At 38.2% G+C, this 16653-nt stretch overlaps 1 protein-coding gene across 1 annotated transcript; it reads left to right on the forward strand.

Annotated features, from left to right (window-relative positions):
* Positions 1-911: 911 nt before the first annotated feature.
* kcnj19a (potassium inwardly rectifying channel subfamily J member 19a) lies at positions 912-16283 on the forward strand. Its single transcript, XM_055051902.1, has 4 exons — positions 912-1071; positions 1162-1913; positions 11043-11259; positions 15292-16283. The coding sequence occupies exons 2-4, from the start codon at positions 1248-1250 to the stop codon at positions 15954-15956; spliced, it is 1548 nt and encodes a 515-aa protein (XP_054907877.1). The 5' UTR covers positions 912-1071; positions 1162-1247; the 3' UTR covers positions 15957-16283.
* Positions 16284-16653: the final 370 nt, after the last annotated feature.

Raw genomic sequence — 16653 nt, forward strand, 5'->3', positions numbered from 1 at the left:
AATTGTGATTTTATGTTAAAAACCAATGCAAATAGCATCCAGCTGTTAAATTTAAAGAAAATGTGTGTTTCAATGTCTTTCAAAAGTAAAATCCTGAAAGGTTTAGCATTTATATTTTGCCCCCAAAGTAAATCATTTATGATGACTTCCATTGCAACAGTTGCAAATGTTTTGTCTGCATCTACTAGATTTGTCGATCAAAAAAATGACATTTTTCTCCATTCTTCTTTGAAAATAGATCAAATTCAGTCAAATTATACTGAGGGCAAAGACTTTGGTCTTTACGACTAAGAAAGTCTGTATACTTTCTGACAAAACGGCGGAGACTTTAAAAGAACAGCTGGATTCTTCTTAATAAATTGTAAACATCTGGACTCTATTAAATAATGAAGTGACTCCTGAAGACAACTTGGATTGTTACTAAGCAGAACTAAAATAATGGAAGCTGAATATGAATGCACTACAAACTTTTTTCTCCCCTCCAAGGGTGTGAATACTTTACTGAACACCGTCACAGCAGCGCCAGAGTTCACCTGCAACCCAGTTGGTCAGGTTTTAAATGCACATGGACGGACCATCCAGCAGGTGGCACTGTTTGACTTAGTCCTATGATTCTCTAATATCATCAATTTCAGTATTTGTTTTCATCTTCTATCAATGCTCCTTAATCACAGGAGAATACACCTTAATTAAAACTCCCATGAAAAAAGAAGATGAATAAATTATCCATCTGGTTAATTTTTCAGAATGAACCTATGATCTATTTACTGACCAGCTGAACTGGAGTCAAACTGCCCACTTCTCACATTGTGTAACTCTCTCCTCCTCTTTTCCTGCCCCTTTCCCTTCCTCTCTCTGCATCTCCAATACCCTCTCGTTCTCTCTTTAACCATAACGTCCCACCAGAAGCGGTGTGTAGTGGACGGACCCTGCGCGTCAGTCAGAACACACAGAGGCAGAGCGCACGGAGAAGAGCAGAGACTCATTGGTGTGATGTGAAATGACCAAGAGGACCGTGGAGCTTTTCAGCAAGCGAACACCTACTGTGCAATAAAAGCAAAGAGGCAGTAGGTATTTTCTGTTTGTTTGTTTTTATTTTTCATAATTCCCAGGATCCGCTGTGCGCACTGAAGTGGCCATGGCGTATTTTACGCACTGCAGGTAACCAATCCGTTGGAGACTAAAACTCTAAACACATCATGGATTAAACTGGGACTGTTGCGCGGGTTAACACCAGACGGGCGGACATGGCAGCACTTCGGAGGAAATTTGGAGAAGACTACCAGGTAGTGAACACCAACCGGGCAACTACTTTCTCTGCCCCGGTGAAGAAGAAACGCCAACGCTTCGTGGAGAAGAACGGCCGCTGCAACGTGCAGCACGGGAACCTCGGCGGGGAGACCAGCAGGTACCTCTCCGACCTGTTCACCACTTTGGTGGACCTGAAGTGGCGCTGGAACCTGCTCATCTTCATCCTCACCTACACCATCGCTTGGCTCGTCATGGCATCGATGTGGTGGATCATTGCCTACATCAGGGGGGATCTAAATCACGGCCACGATCCGTCCTACACCCCCTGCGTGGCGAACGTTTACAACTTCCCTTCAGCGTTCCTCTTTTTCATCGAGACCGAGGCTACCATCGGCTACGGCTACCGGTACATCACTGAGAAGTGCCCGGAGGGGATCATCCTCTTCCTGTTCCAGTCGCTGCTGGGCTCCATAGTGGACGCCTTCCTCATCGGCTGCATGTTCATCAAAATGTCTCAGCCTAAGAAACGCGCGGAGACGCTCATGTTCAGCCAGGACGCGGTGATTTCTCAAAGAGACGGCAAACTCTGCCTCATGTTCCGAGTGGGCAATCTGCGCAACAGCCACATGGTGTCCGCGCAGATCAGGTGCAAACTCATAAAGGTAAGCGAAATGCGCAACTTAGCGCAACGCCAAGTGGAACAAGCCTAGTACAATTAAGCGACAAGAAAATTCACAGTGTTTTACATCATAAAAACATGGAACAGTCACCAATTATGAAACAAGCAATGAACGCAACATTTTCTCAAGTGCCCATAATCAAAATGATAAAACAATAGGTTGATCTATGTTCCACTTACTACAAATCCAAGGCAGCTCTAAACAGCTGGGTCTTTAGACTAGATTTAGAGGACTTAGTGTTCCCGCTGTTTTGGAGTTTTCTGGAAGTTTGTTCCAGATTTGTGATGAATAGAAGCTGAATGAATTTTTCACAAAGCAATGCAGATAAGAGGTTGGTTGGACTTCACCCTACCCTGCTCTACTCCATGAATTAAACCTTTTAAACTATTATTTTCCTCTCAGGCATGACTCAATCCTTTCATTTACATAATAATAAATATTTTTTAAAAAATCAGCCTGCCCCTAAAGAAGCCTTATTCACTTTGGCTTCTTTGAAATAAAAGAAGCAGCTTCAAATGAATCAAAGGTTAAAATTAACATTTGATCTTCAGCTGCACAAAAACAGACCGTTTTGCACAGGTACGCCTTGTTTAACAAAGGAGACTTAAGGTGGAATTACGCATGATAATCTCCACGCATGAGATTGATTGGCAGATCTATAGGTTGGTAAACTTCAAACCACCAGGATCTATGAGAAAAAGCAGTGATGGTTTATGTCTGGAGAGCTGTAGAGTGGACAGTTACCTCAGTTTCTTCACAAAAACTGGAGACTGAGTTAATGTGACTGGAAGATCCAAAGAAAGTGAGGAGATCCCCAATATTGGATGCAAACTTCAACTGCAATCTTCGAAAACAGTTAAAAGAAGTTTAAACAGAAGGAAGTGAACAAGTAATAAAGAACTCAGCAGATTTTATTTTATTTTGTAGTTAACACAGCTAATGAACCTCACACTCTGAAAGTGAGCAACAATGCAGAAAATTACAACACAAACAGCAGCGAGGTCCGTTGGCTCTTCTTTTAATTATCACCACGGAGCTCCTTTCAGCCACATCCATGTTCGGTGAGCAAAATGGGCCATAAAAGAAGACAAACTGCATTAGCGATGTGCTTGGAGCTTGTTTATGTCTGTGTTCTCTTCCACACACAGCGTTGGTCAGCTTAATGATGCATGCAGGCAGGCTGAGAGCAGGAGGCAGAGAGGATAGAGCTGCTCTACATTGAGGAGCACGAAGGAGGGAAACCGACCCACAAACAGGAAGTGGAGTCATGAAACTGTACCACAAATCTATGTAGCAAAGTCTACATTCAACCTTCAACCGTCTTTTGTATCTTTGGAAAACTAGACATAAGCCCTGAAATCTTGCTGCAAACTGTACAAAATTTGCAGTTTCTCTTTCTGTGAAAAAATAAATAAACATAGCAACCACCGTACACTTACATTTGCTCCAGGGCTTTGTGGTCTAACCTTGTTCTCTCGCTTCAAAGACTCTCTTAGCCATACTGCAGCTCTGCCAGAGCGCAAATCACCAAAGAGACAAACGGATCAGGTGAGTCACTCCAGAAACAAATGCGTTGTTTGCTATGCAAATGCCTTTAAACATCACATGCCACATAAGTTTTTTTGGATAAATGAAAAATCATTGAAGCTGAATGCTGGAGATGCACTTCCTTCTTGGAGATGTTGGTGGTGCTGTTGAGCTACAGCTCTGTCACATTCAGGGCAATGAGGAAAATAAAAAGAAAACAGAGAAGATATTTTAAAGCTGTTGTAGAAAGGGGCAAACTTTGACACCAGCCTGATCCTAAAGCTGTGAGTAAATGAATAGCTGATATACTCCTGTAATATTTCTAATAATTTCACATATGAACACATTTTAAAAGTGTTATTGCAGTGACTTGAACTCACTTTAAATTGTGCTTGGAGAAGTTCAAACCGAAGCTAACATCATTGTACTTTGCTTCCAAGGAGGAACACTTACTTAATGTACTTTATAGTGACCTTCAGATATAATTCTCCTGGCTTTATATGCAATTTTTCTGTTTTATTTTCACGTAGATAATTTTTTTTGTTGTCATTTTTGACTCAGTATATGTACCCACCCGTTCAAAAAGCATGTTTTAAAGATTAGGATATCTGGAAAATAATTCTGATACCACTGCTGAAAAGTGCAATGACGACCTTTATTGTGATTTTAATCTTTCCGTCCCATTACACAATGTAATTGTGTGCAGAAAGGGCACTTAAAACTCATGCCATTGACCGAATACGTCATTGATATCCAGAGCAAAAATCCCTGAAGCTTGAAATTTAATAATCTACCAAACATTGCATCCAAGCAATCCTTTGCAACGGCAATACTGCACACACTGATACTGTGATTATGTCTGTGAGTCAATATATTGTGCAGCCTTATTAAAAATTATGAAAGCAAACATGAGTGCAGTAGTAGACATGCCAATTTTACTGTAGAGCAGATGGGCATCTGTCATATCTGAGAAATGAAGTTGAACCCAGCACAACCTGACTGACAACCTGACAGATGGATCATAAAATTGACTTTTCAACTATTATGATCCTCTGCATGATTTTTCTGTGGAACATAACTACAAAATGCTCATATTTGTGAATTATTTTCTGAAATACTCAAAAAAAAGGCAACTTTGGGAGTTGAAATACCCATCTGCAATGCTACTAGACATGCTATTAGCTATTGGTAGCAAAGCAGCCAATACAGAAGCACCTTTCATCGATTGGCTACTCTATCCAGGAGTGGAGTTAAGGAAGAACAGATATTAGCATCTGCACCAAAGTGTTTTCTATTGTACATATTAAAGGTATATTTAAAATAGGCAGCTTTTAGTGTTTTTATAGGGGATTCCTAGTTTTTGGAGATTTTAATTTAGCTTTGTGACTATGGCCAACTGTAGTAGCATTTTGAAAATCAATGTGTTTGATTGAACTTGCACCCTGCACACTGTGAGGAAATTTTTCATGGACTCACATTATGGAAATGGGAAGAAATGTGACTTCAATGAGATAAGACAAGCAGTCCCTGATGCTTCTCTTATGTCTGACACACACATGCAGAACAAAATAATTGGTTTTCTTCTTTTTTAGTGCAGACATGATCAGCACTGGCCTGTTTAACTGAAGGAAACAGAAACCTGGATGGGTTTTTGTGGTTTTCAGCCTTCTGTTTCTCACAGTTACTTACATGATGAATTGCTCTGCAGATTTTGGCAGACATTAATAAGGGTGACTCCCTTATTAATCTGGCTCCTTGGTTGTTGCTTGGCTCAAAATTAATTCTGGTTATTCAAGTGAAAATACAATCCAAGTATATCAGTGTTGATATTTATTAAAAATGAAGCTGTTGAGTCAAGAAAATTGATGGAAGATGGTTGATGATCATTCATAATAGAGTAAAACATAATGATTTCCTCCTTTTTATTATTTTCCCTTTTTTGATTATGTGTTAATTCTTTAATTTTAACATGTCTAATCTAAAACTTTGATTAATTAGAAGTTGAGCAGGCCAGGAAATATCGCCAGAGGTTATTAAACATTTTATATGACACATTAAAAGAAACATTCTTGAAATAAGCAAACTGGGATAAGATGTGACTTTTTCTTACAGAAAATGATCAAAACAATGTAGCCACTTTTATTTAATGAAGCCAAATATGACCTTTACTAAGCATATCACTTCTCTATATGTCAGCAAGATAACCACCATATTCAGTGGTGATATGTAGATAATCCAAAAGTGCTACTGTGTAGGATAAAAGCTGCAGTCTTTCATCACTGAGTGCAATACATAGACCCACTGACCTTTTTTGGTTTGAAGTGGTTCTGTAGGCATCTGCCTACACCTTCATGCTGAGTGTTGGTTCTCCTTTTTTTCTCCTTTTTGCCTTTGGTGATGCCCAGGATCCTAGAATAAGACGTTTTGGCTCACATGTTTGGAGAGCCTGGCATCAATCTGCCTCTCCTCTGGTCTGCAGGCGAAACCTGGTGGTGGAGACATTTTGCCAAAGTGTCAGTTTTACTAAATAAAAAATGCATAACATTTCCTGTATAGTGCAAAAAGTTTATTTTATCAGTGGGATTTTGATAACTAGATAAGGTCAATTATTATATTATTCATAATTACCATGAACAATTGTGACTTCAATAAACTAATCATAGTTTGCCAAATACAATAACTTTTTTTCCACTGATGTGGAACATTGAGTAAATATGATAGGGATAAAATTATTAAACTATTACCAAAAAAGAAGAAAATTATTGCAGGGATGCATTTAATTGTCTCTTACAGTTCTTACAATAATTGTTGCAAATTGTGATAAAATTTGAAGTCCATCCCTAAATGCTACCTGGATTCAAACAAAAACCAATTTCTCAATCTCGTTCAAGAGGTGCATTTCCAGTTTAGCCCAAATTTAAAATACTTTTCAGTCCATAAAAGTCTTAAATACCTCTTTTTTGACTTATGCAATGTGCATTGAGTCGACACTGACAAGGAAAATGTTTGAATTGTATTGAGGGAAATTAAAAGATAGCATTTTTATTGAAATCAAGTGTAAAATTTATTTAACTTACTGTTAGATTTTTGTGTTCTAGAAAATTAAGAAAATGTTTATCTACTACTGAATTAAATATTTTTTCTTTACTTGTCCAGATCGAGAGAGTGAAATTCCACTTCAGTCAAAGCTATGATGGAACAGATTATGTGCTTTGGCCAAATTTAAACACAAATTAAATACAGAACGGCAGCTTTTTGAAGTTGCCATCTGCAGAGACGTTGAACTACGAACAAAGTTTGTAGCTGATTATACAAATACAGGGTTTGGAAAAAAAATTAGAAGGAAACATTCACTAGAATGCATGTTTGATCCTGTAAAACAAGATGGAAGCTCTTGTTTACGTGGCTTTGGGCAACATGTTGGTGGCCTCAGCCCTGCATTGCTTGATGACAGGAGGCAGAAATGGGGTGAAACAGACCAGTGAGAGCTGTCATCCACAGAGTGGCAGATCTGTTGGGCGTCTGACAGCTTCGAAGGGCATGCTAGTAAATAATCCTCCTTGAAATGTTAACTGGTTTTACTGGGAGGAGAGATGAAGGGTGGGCATGTAAAGGACTAGGTGGAAAAAATGGCAAAACAGCTCAGACAGTCAAAGAAAGTTGGTACAATAAAAATGAGTAACATGTTTTTCTATGTATTTTCAGTACTTGAGAGGCGCAATCTATTTCAGGCATAAGTGAAATATTCTCAGTATTGCTTTCCCAATACGAAACAGTTCCAACTGCAGGATTGAGCGGAGCATTGCTGGAGAGAGCTCTGCAGGCATTGATTACTCAGCCTCAAACCCAAAAATCATTTCAAATCTCTGCAGCTCAAGGCTCTCCTATTTAAACTTTTTTTTTCCTTTTACGTAAGTTTTCACAACTTGTGCACAGCGCAGGTTTGGCAAAAGGTGTGACAGCTTTTTCCCCGGTGAAGTATTTTGCAAACAATAAGACTGCAGAAGTTCGATTCTCTCTCGTCTGTGGATGGTTTTCTCCTACCCACCCGTTCAAAAACACTGACGGTGTGCATGAACCTTCAGAACTGAAAGACTAAAATGCCATTTTGTTTCTGATTTAAGAGTATAATTTCAAATGACATTTTGACACACCTCTCTTCTGCTAAGTGCCTTACGACTAAATGCCATTTTGTTTCCGAACTAAAACATACTTAAATAGGGAAAAGGGGAAAAAAAGAGCATAAAGCCTAAAAAGAAAATGATTAGACTTCATATTTCAAGCACCATCCATTAGTGTCAAATTTTTAATATTTGAAGAACACAAGCCTCCACAGTAATCTCATTTTAGACACACTAATATAAAGTCTAGCCAAATAATAATGAGACACGATGGGCAGGATTTCTTCTTATTATTGCAGGATTTAATTGAAAGTTATTTAAATGTTCGTGTGCAGCAGTTGTCTAACTAGTATTCATGTTTCATCAAGACATGTCCTTCCTTAGACCAAGGAAAATAAGTGCTTTAAAAACACCTGTCAGTTAGCATTTCAGCCTCACATTTTGCATTTTCTATTAAATATTTTTAGATATGTTTTATGAAAAAAATCCACAAATAGGAGGGTTTTCTGCACTGAAAAAAAAAATTCACCAAGTATTTTTATCAATTTTTTAGTGCAAGTACCTAAATATACTTGCATTACGACCAAACTAACTTACAATTAACGTTTTAGAAATACATAGTTGCTTGTTTAAGTAAATAGTTTTTTAATGTTTATGAAAAGATGCAGATTATTTTACTTATAAGTGAAAAACTCTGTCATTGAAATTAGTCATTTTTCATCAATATTGAGGAAAATTTTACATAAAACAAGCTCAACTATCTTTCCAACAATTCACTTGTGCAATACTTTATATTTTTTAGTGTACTTAGATGCTTGCACTAGAAACTAAACCAGAATACTTGGTAAGATTTTGTTTCTACAGTGCTCTGTAACTTGAAATTTTACAGGAAAAATCTCAGAATAGATCAGGACCCTTTGACAAGCAAGACCGGAAAAGGATCTGAGTTTTTCTTGACATCACATACAGTAGAGAAAATGGTATGAGAGGTACAAAGGTCTCCAAAGTTCACTGTTGAAGTTTGCTTAATACTGAGCAGAAAAGAAGAGCAAACAAGAAACTGAGAGATCCAGAGATCTTGTTCAAGAGGGAATGGTCAATGGTGAATCTTTAAACCCATCTTTTGTTTCTGTGGATACTGAGTAAATCTGTTCTAGCAGAACATATGGGCACTTTATTCTTGTTGTAAAGATCATTGAAATCTTTTTATGTCTTATGAGAATTAAAAAAAACCCAGCTACTCTTCTATTGACATGCAAATGTAACCATTGCTCTCCAACACAAATGTCTAGTTCTTTTTCTACACCATTTCTCTGAAAGCATTGAATGAAATGAATACAATGAGAGTTTGTTGTCTCATCCTCTGAGCTTCAGGATGGAAATCTGCTCTTTTGTTAGAACAGCATGTCAGATTCAAAGAAGAGAAAAAAAAAAACAGTCGACAAGCTCGTCTATCTCTGAATCTCTGTGCAGGGGGGAGCACAGCACATTGCCATGGGGGCCCTGTGTGAGGAGCTTCAACTGTCAGTATTTGCATACAGTCATCCATCTTCTAAATCTTAAGTGACAAAGACAGAAAATGAAATGCAGAACTTCTCACAGCGATCCCGTCCTCACCCTCATGGAGGGAATGACACTAAACAGAATTCAGCAGCCTGGAAGGGCCAAACATTCGAACACTCTCCGAACCAGCATCAAAGGCCTTCTCCAGCTAAAATGGGGGAATTTCACTGACTTGCACAGGAGAGGAAATAAAGCTGGTGTTTTCTGGCAATTCAAAGCCTGTTTACTCACCCCTCTTCCACAGTTTGTGTCTCAGACAGATGCAGTGCAGAGTGAAATCCCCGGGAGGTCAGAATGATACTCAACTCTGAGTAATATGTCTGCAGGATGCCTAAAGCTTGGATAAAAAACAAGACCTGCACTAACACCAGCTATAAGTGCATTGCTGCCACTGTTTTCACCTGGTGTGTGAGAGAGAAATACCAGCGACACCTGGATAAGGCAAACTGACATGACCTGAAAAACTCAATTTGTTTGTTCATATAGTCTCAAAATCCTGCTGCAATTGTATGATAATAAAAGAAGTTTTTTTTTTATATTATTATGGAACAAAAACAGTAAAACCACCAGACATTTTAATCATATGCAATAAGAGTGATTTTTCTTTATGTTCAAGCTTCATAAAATAAATATTTCAAACAGCAAACCTTAATGAAAATGTCTTTGTCATTATAAAGCAAAATTCTTAGCATGCAAATATGTTTTTTCCACATTAACGTTGAATACTATGCTCACATCTCCCAACCCTAATTCGGATGTTTTAAACCAGAACAAAGACAGTTGATCTCTAGATGTGTATTTGCTCAAAGTGAGATAGCAATTATTAGCATGTGTAGCTGGTTTATCTCTAACTCTATTTAATATTTCTTTAAATATTAAGAAATATCCTTAAAGTTTCGATACACCACTACTGTATGGGTGAACTAGGTACTGTGAAGACGCTTATTGTGGAGAGGGGCAGAATTTGGCACATGGATAACGAAGCCGAAATGCTATAGCGCTAATGTACCCTAAATAATGCAGTGCTAACATATCTTCAAGACTGGACTAAATAATAAATAATTAAAATCTAAAAATATTAAGTACTTCACTACTAGTATTTGACTTTTTTGAAAATACTTCCTTTAACTTTATATACCATAGCTACATAAATACTAACATGTTAAAGACTACATAGTTTGTGAGAATTGATTCTTGTAAAACTTCATGAATACTTTGTTTGGAAGGGAGCAGAGATGAGATGCATGTATATTTGTGTGGGAGATGATGAAGAAGCTGTGAGTGGCGCAGAGGTGGAGATTTTTGTGTAGGAGGATTGCTCGTGCATGTATTCAGAAACACTTTTTGGAAAAAATGAAAAAAACGAAAAAGGTAAGAACGTTGTTGGGCATCCAGAAAGAATGATTAGTTTTGGAGAAAACCTGCAGATTGGGCATACAGAAATTATTTAAATTACAATTAGCTGGAAAATTTAGAACTGAGGGAAGCAAACATTTTGCCTGGGTTAGGGAACCTTATTAAGTGTCATTTCTTGTGAGACTAATGGACACTACAACTGTCAGAAAATCCTCAATGTTTGACATCTAAGTAACTAACATATGCACTGATGACTTGTATGAGAACGAAGTTAGTACTTAAAAATATGTATCAATGTTCATAAAATTATTTTATAATATTTATTATAATTTCAAACTGGTTTCTTGAACATAAGAAACCAGCTTTTCATAGCCAAAAAAAGTTGCCTAAAAAGTGCAATTATAATCTTTCTAAACAGACTTTTGTGTTTATTTTTGTCTTTATTTCCATGGACTTCAAAAGAAACTAAACAAAACCTAATCTTTGTTATGTGACGTGTCTTCCTTCTTTTTCTCCCATTTTGGTTTTCATCGTTATCCTCCAGTCTCGTCAGACACCAGAAGGAGAGTTCCTGCCCCTGGACCAGTGTGAGCTGGATGTTGGCTTCGGGACGGGAGCAGACCAGCTCTTCCTGGTGTCTCCTCTCACAATCTGCCATGAAATAAATTCCAGAAGTCCGTTTTTTGACTTGTCGCAGCGCTCCCTCATGAACGAACAATTTGAGATCGTCGTTATCCTCGAAGGCATCGTGGAGACCACGGGTGAGAAAGCTGTTCCTGTTTCTACTTTTCTGCTGCCACTGATTCCAATCTTCAGTATTCACACAGCGTTAAAATGTAAATATCAACTTATTTTTCTACTTTTCATGTTGAAAAAAAGAGCTAGGGAGAGAGAAAGAATGACATGTGAATGAGCGCCTGATTGAATTATGAGGAATATTTTATTACTCCATAATCAGTTTAAGCCCACTGTATGCATAATAAATGCCTGTGGTCACACAAGTGTGCATCACTGTGATAAATGTGCTGAGTTTTCATGCAGCATTTCTCTGATGACGGTTAGAAGGAGGAGTTGGTGTAGAGCCTGCTTACTGCAGAGAAAATCCTCAGCAGCTCCACTGATCCCCCTGTTGCATATTTAACAGAACGATTCCTCCCTAAAGTCCAAAGCAAATAAATTCATCTTCATCTTCGTCCTGCTGCACTCTGCCACTTTTGTGGTGGAGACAACAGAGCTCAGGAGGAGGCAGGAGGGAAGGATCAGCGTGAGAGCATCAGCTCGTCTTATTAACATTGCAGCGCTGCTAAGAAGCTGAGAAGGAAATATGTTAAAATACTCAAACTCCAACACCTACACAAGGACTCATGCACATCTTGCAGGTCCTGACATTTCATTTTCTTCGTAACCCAGACAGCTTAGCGGGCAGATCATTTATAATTGTTAGCAAAAAGGCTTTCTATTTCATTTCTCTGATAAAGCCAAACAAATAAAATCCAAATTTGACTTTTAAACCCAACAAAACGGTTTGGATTCCACTTATGAGATATAGTCACAAATAAATAACAGCCGGGGTAAAGGTTTATCCTCCTAAAATACACCACTAACCATATACACACACACAAACCCAATGCACTTACATTTTACCAATATGTTTCTAACATTTTTTTAGTGGTCCAGCAAGTGTTTCCATTTAAATCTGCACAAAGCTAAAGATTAGGCTCTTCCCATTTTAAGCATTTGGATGTCGTCATCAAAAGTAAATGGTAAAAAATACCACTGGAAATGTAAGAAATGCTTGTCAGACATTTTACATGGGGTCAGACGCTGTAGTGCTAATAAAGAGTTTCCCATTGGTTATTAAGAAGGGTGTGATCTTACACAAGCGTTTTTATGGAACTAAAATACTCTTTTTGTACACTTTCATTAGAGAAGGATGATCTGTATCCAAATCTGACAGGAGTATAAATAACTTTGATCTCAACTGCACCATATAGTTGGACTTAAAAACAGCAAAATTGGCAACACAAGTTTATGAAGAAATTGGCAGATAAACCAGTTAAATATCTGTTCCTGACAGTACAATACAATCCAAAAATTTCCACTTCACCTGAAACTCAACATAAGCCTCTGAACCTTGATTCATGCATCCCAAAGCTAAGATTCAGTGGAAGCTGCTGCCAGAAATGTTCACAAGAACCTTCTTCTGGGATGTCCGGCTTGCTGTCTGCCAAGTATTTGTGTTGCTGGGGGCTTTTATTTTTATGCAAGATGCAGTGAACATTATCCAGGTGGGTGGATACCCATATGATGCCTGAGAGATGAAGCTAAAATGGCATGCCTGTCAAGGACACAAGCCACAAGCCTCCAATGATCCTATATTGTTGTTGTCATGTGTGTTGACCAGAAATGAGAAAACAATAAATAACAGCCCTCTTTGAATAAAAGTGCTTGAAAACTAACACAGTCCTCATTGTTGTAATCAGAGCTAAGACTTTAGGCTAAAGTATTTTTAAAAAGTGACCTTTGAGGTACTATAGCGCTGTTAAATGGTTTCGTTACATGAAGTGTAGTGAGCCGGGAATAGAATCAGGCTATGACATAACACTGCACCCCTCGTCGCTCAGAGGTACGCGATAATACTCCTACTCTTCAGCTAACTGCAGAGCTCTACAGAAACACAGACTGCAACACAGAAATTACAGCTGTGCATTTATTGATCATCATAAACCTAAAAAAAATTGTTTTTCTAAAAAAATTAAATATGAGACCTTTTGCAGCGCTTTGCAAAAATAATCTCCACCGGTGCAGAATGGTGCATATCTTAGAATGCAGTGAGTAGAACTGAGACCCAAAACACCATCACAAACTTAATGTTTATATTTGGAAATTATAATTATTTCTCTTGAAATTGGCTCAATTTCAGTTTGGTACATAAAAGGAATTCTTTTTTTTAAGCCACTTAAACCCTAACCAATAAAACTCTAACAGTTTAACCTGTTTCAAAATGGACATGGATTACCTGTTAGTAAAAAACTTGACATCTAAATATTATTTGTTTCAGTGAGTGGTTCTCAGCTGCTGCAAATAGCTATCTTCTGTCCTCCACTGTATTTTAAAAACAATTGCGGAATAAGGTGTTATGAAGGACAAAGATATGAAAACCTTCCAAAGAACAGTATTGATGAAGATTGCAAGAAAGTTTGGTTTATTTGCAAACCAGTCTAAATTGACTAAGACTGGTTTAAACCTTCTGCAGGTCATTATATCTTATTTTGTGCTTCTTTCTGCTTCAATAAAGAATGCCAAATGGCAGATGAAGAATTACTTACAGACATATTCATGACTTGATGTTTTTTTCAGATTTCGTCACATTAAAACATCAAACTACAATCTCTTTTATCTTTAGGGAAGTTATGTGACAGAGCAGCAAAAGTAGGGCAAACGTGTAAGGTGGAAGAAAATTTTTACCAGTAAACATTTTATAACACCGTTTACTACAATTACAGCTGCAAGTGGTAATTGCTATTTCTCTAATAACTTTGCAGATGTACAGACTGAAATGATTGTTTTTAGATCTGGACTTTGACTGGGCCAGTTAAAACATCAATATGTTTTGATCTGAACAAGTCCACTATACTTCTGGCTGACCTTTGAGGGTCACTGTCCTGCTGGAAGTTGAGACTCAGCCTCATTTTCAGCCTTAAGCAGGTGGTTATAGACTTGACCTGCATCTGATCTACCCATCAACTGATCAGCTGCTGCTTCAGAAAGCATTGTTATGGTAGATTCAGAGCGATAAACTATTTTAGTTTCCACCTCAACAAGTCATATGAACGGAAGCCAGGAAGCTCTGTTTCAGTCTCCTCTGATCAGCTTTTTGTTTTTCAAACTCTTCCATGCAGGTCAGATTTCTTCTGTCTCTTTGGTTAAACCAGAAACTCTTTATAGGAAGCTCATTTCACTTTCCCCAGTGTGGAGTGAAAAACAACCGTCTCCATTTAGCTCTGCTCTTTTTTAACCATTAACAGAGCAACCCCAGTGTGGCTGCTGTCAAAACTAAACTGTAAATCTTCTGCTCTACCCTCAAAGAAAATACAAAGTTTAAGTCCTCCACATGAGGGAGCAGTGCACTCCTGACCCACATCAAAAACCTCTGATGTGTGTATGTGAGTGGCTGCTGCCTGAAGTTATTGAACTTCACTTCAAAAAAACAAACTCTTACCAAGTGTATATATATATTATATTTTTTGGTTTCTAGTGCAAATATCTTAGTATGCTTGATATACAACTTAAAACTAACTTACAAGTAATTTTAAGCAAGGTATAAGTGCTTGTTTTAAGTGAAGGATTCCTTAATATTGATGAAAAAGTTCTAGTTCCACTGAAAGATTATTTCACTTTTAACAAGACATTTTTCCCATGTTAAAAGTGAAATAATCTGACAGTGGAACTAGTCATTTTCATCAATATCATGGAATTATTTACTTAAATAAGCAGTTATATGTTGCTGAAAAGTTATTTGTTAGCTAGCTTAGTTCTTAGCTTCTTGCAATGTCGTCCTTGTTATTTCACTACAGTAAATGTTTTGTGACAAGAAAGATATCAATATATTAGACTTTAAGAGCTCATATTTGCTTTCCTGAACTGAGAAATCCATTAAATGCAGATTGTTTTTGCATTTTCAGGTGATTAATTTGTTTTTGAGTAAAAAGTGTATCCCTCCATACAGGCATGCCTTATTTGCACCTCTTTAAAGTCATTGAGATAATTAATCATCCATCATTGTTTTGCAGGTATGACATGCCAAGCGCGGACATCATACACCGAAGATGAGGTTTTATGGGGCCACCGCTTCCTGCCCGTCATGTCTCTGGAGGAAGGCTTTTTCAGAGTGGACTACTCTCAGTTCCACAGCACATTTGAGGTTCCAACACCTCCATATAGCGTCAAAGAGCAGGAGGAAAAAAACTCGTTGCCTTCACCTCAGTCCACTCCCACCCCCGCACTGACTGAGAGCCACGGCGCCCGGCGTGACCGGGTGTTTTCCGTGGATTGCATCAACACTTCAGAGGAGAGGGGCCGTCAGGGAGGAGCAGGCGGCCGGCTGCCGAGCAAGCTGCAGAGGATGAGCTCGTCCGGGAAGGAGGACCTGCAGAGGAAGGTGCTTTTGCTCACCTCCCAGCATGCAGAGAAGGCGTGCAGCACAGGGGACCTCCCCATGAAGCTGCAGAGGCTGAGCTCCTCCCCCAGCCCAGGAGCACAAAATCGGCTGCAACTCAAGTCACTCAAGGTGGGCTTTGAGCCCATGACACAGTCAACAGGAGACCTGTACCAGTGCAGCCCTCCAACCACGCTGTCACCCACTCCTGTGCCCATGCATAGCCCCCTTCTGTCAGCTGGAGGGAGGCTGGAGGACAATCTGCCACCAAAACTGCGAAAAATGAATGCTGACCGCTGAAATCTGGACAGCAACCATCAAACACGAGAAGGTGCTGCATACAGTAAACAACAAAAAGCAATTATAATGGGGCAAGAAAGTCTTTTAGGCAACTTGTGGGTCTTTTTTTCTTTGAGAACAAACTATTACTGGAAATACTGTGATTTCTGTGCTTCGTAACGAAGGAATAGACAAAAGACACGTATTTACTGGATCATTCTGAGAAGAATTGTGCATGTCTACAATAAATCTATTGTTTTATTTATGCACCACTATACTCAGTAGTCAATCTTAGTTTTAATCAAGTATAAATTATATCAAAATGAAAATAAATACAGTTTGATATTCTCTGTTTTGACTGATTCCTGCCATTTTGGCTGAAATCAAGGTAAGTGTCGTTACAAGACTTTATTTAACCCAACCTTGAATATATATGATAGGCTGAAATAGGCATACAATTATAAGCAAAAGTCATAAAAATGTAATTCTTTTGTACACCAAAAATTACAAAACTGCCACTCTATGACAGAAAGATCCAAGAGGGAAATAATGAAATAGATTATCTCAAAAGTTGTTACAAATTTATTGATGTCTTCAAAAATATCAAAATCTTTTTTCTGTCGTTGGGATCAGAATCAGATTTATTGGCTAGGATTGTGCACATAAATAAATCATACAACTTTAGTTTCACTTGTTAAAGTGCTACAGAAATTACACA

The sequence above is a fragment of the Poeciliopsis prolifica genome, unplaced genomic scaffold (assembly GCF_027474105.1).
Source record: "Poeciliopsis prolifica strain line A6 unplaced genomic scaffold, Auburn_PproV2 SCAFFOLD034, whole genome shotgun sequence".
NCBI lineage: Eukaryota > Metazoa > Chordata > Actinopteri > Cyprinodontiformes > Poeciliidae > Poeciliopsis > Poeciliopsis prolifica.

Bases quoted from the DNA above. Each gene is read 5' to 3' on its own strand.
- kcnj19a (XM_055051902.1), top strand. From the start codon at position 1,248: ATGGCAGCACTTCGGAGGAAATTTGGAGAAGACTACCAGGTAGTGAAC. The intron at 1,914-11,042 runs GTAAGCGAAATG...GTTATCCTCCAG, and splicing joins TCAGGTGCAAACTCATAAAG to TCTCGTCAGACACCAGAAGG. The intron at 11,260-15,291 runs GTGAGAAAGCTG...ATTGTTTTGCAG, and splicing joins AGGCATCGTGGAGACCACGG to GTATGACATGCCAAGCGCGG.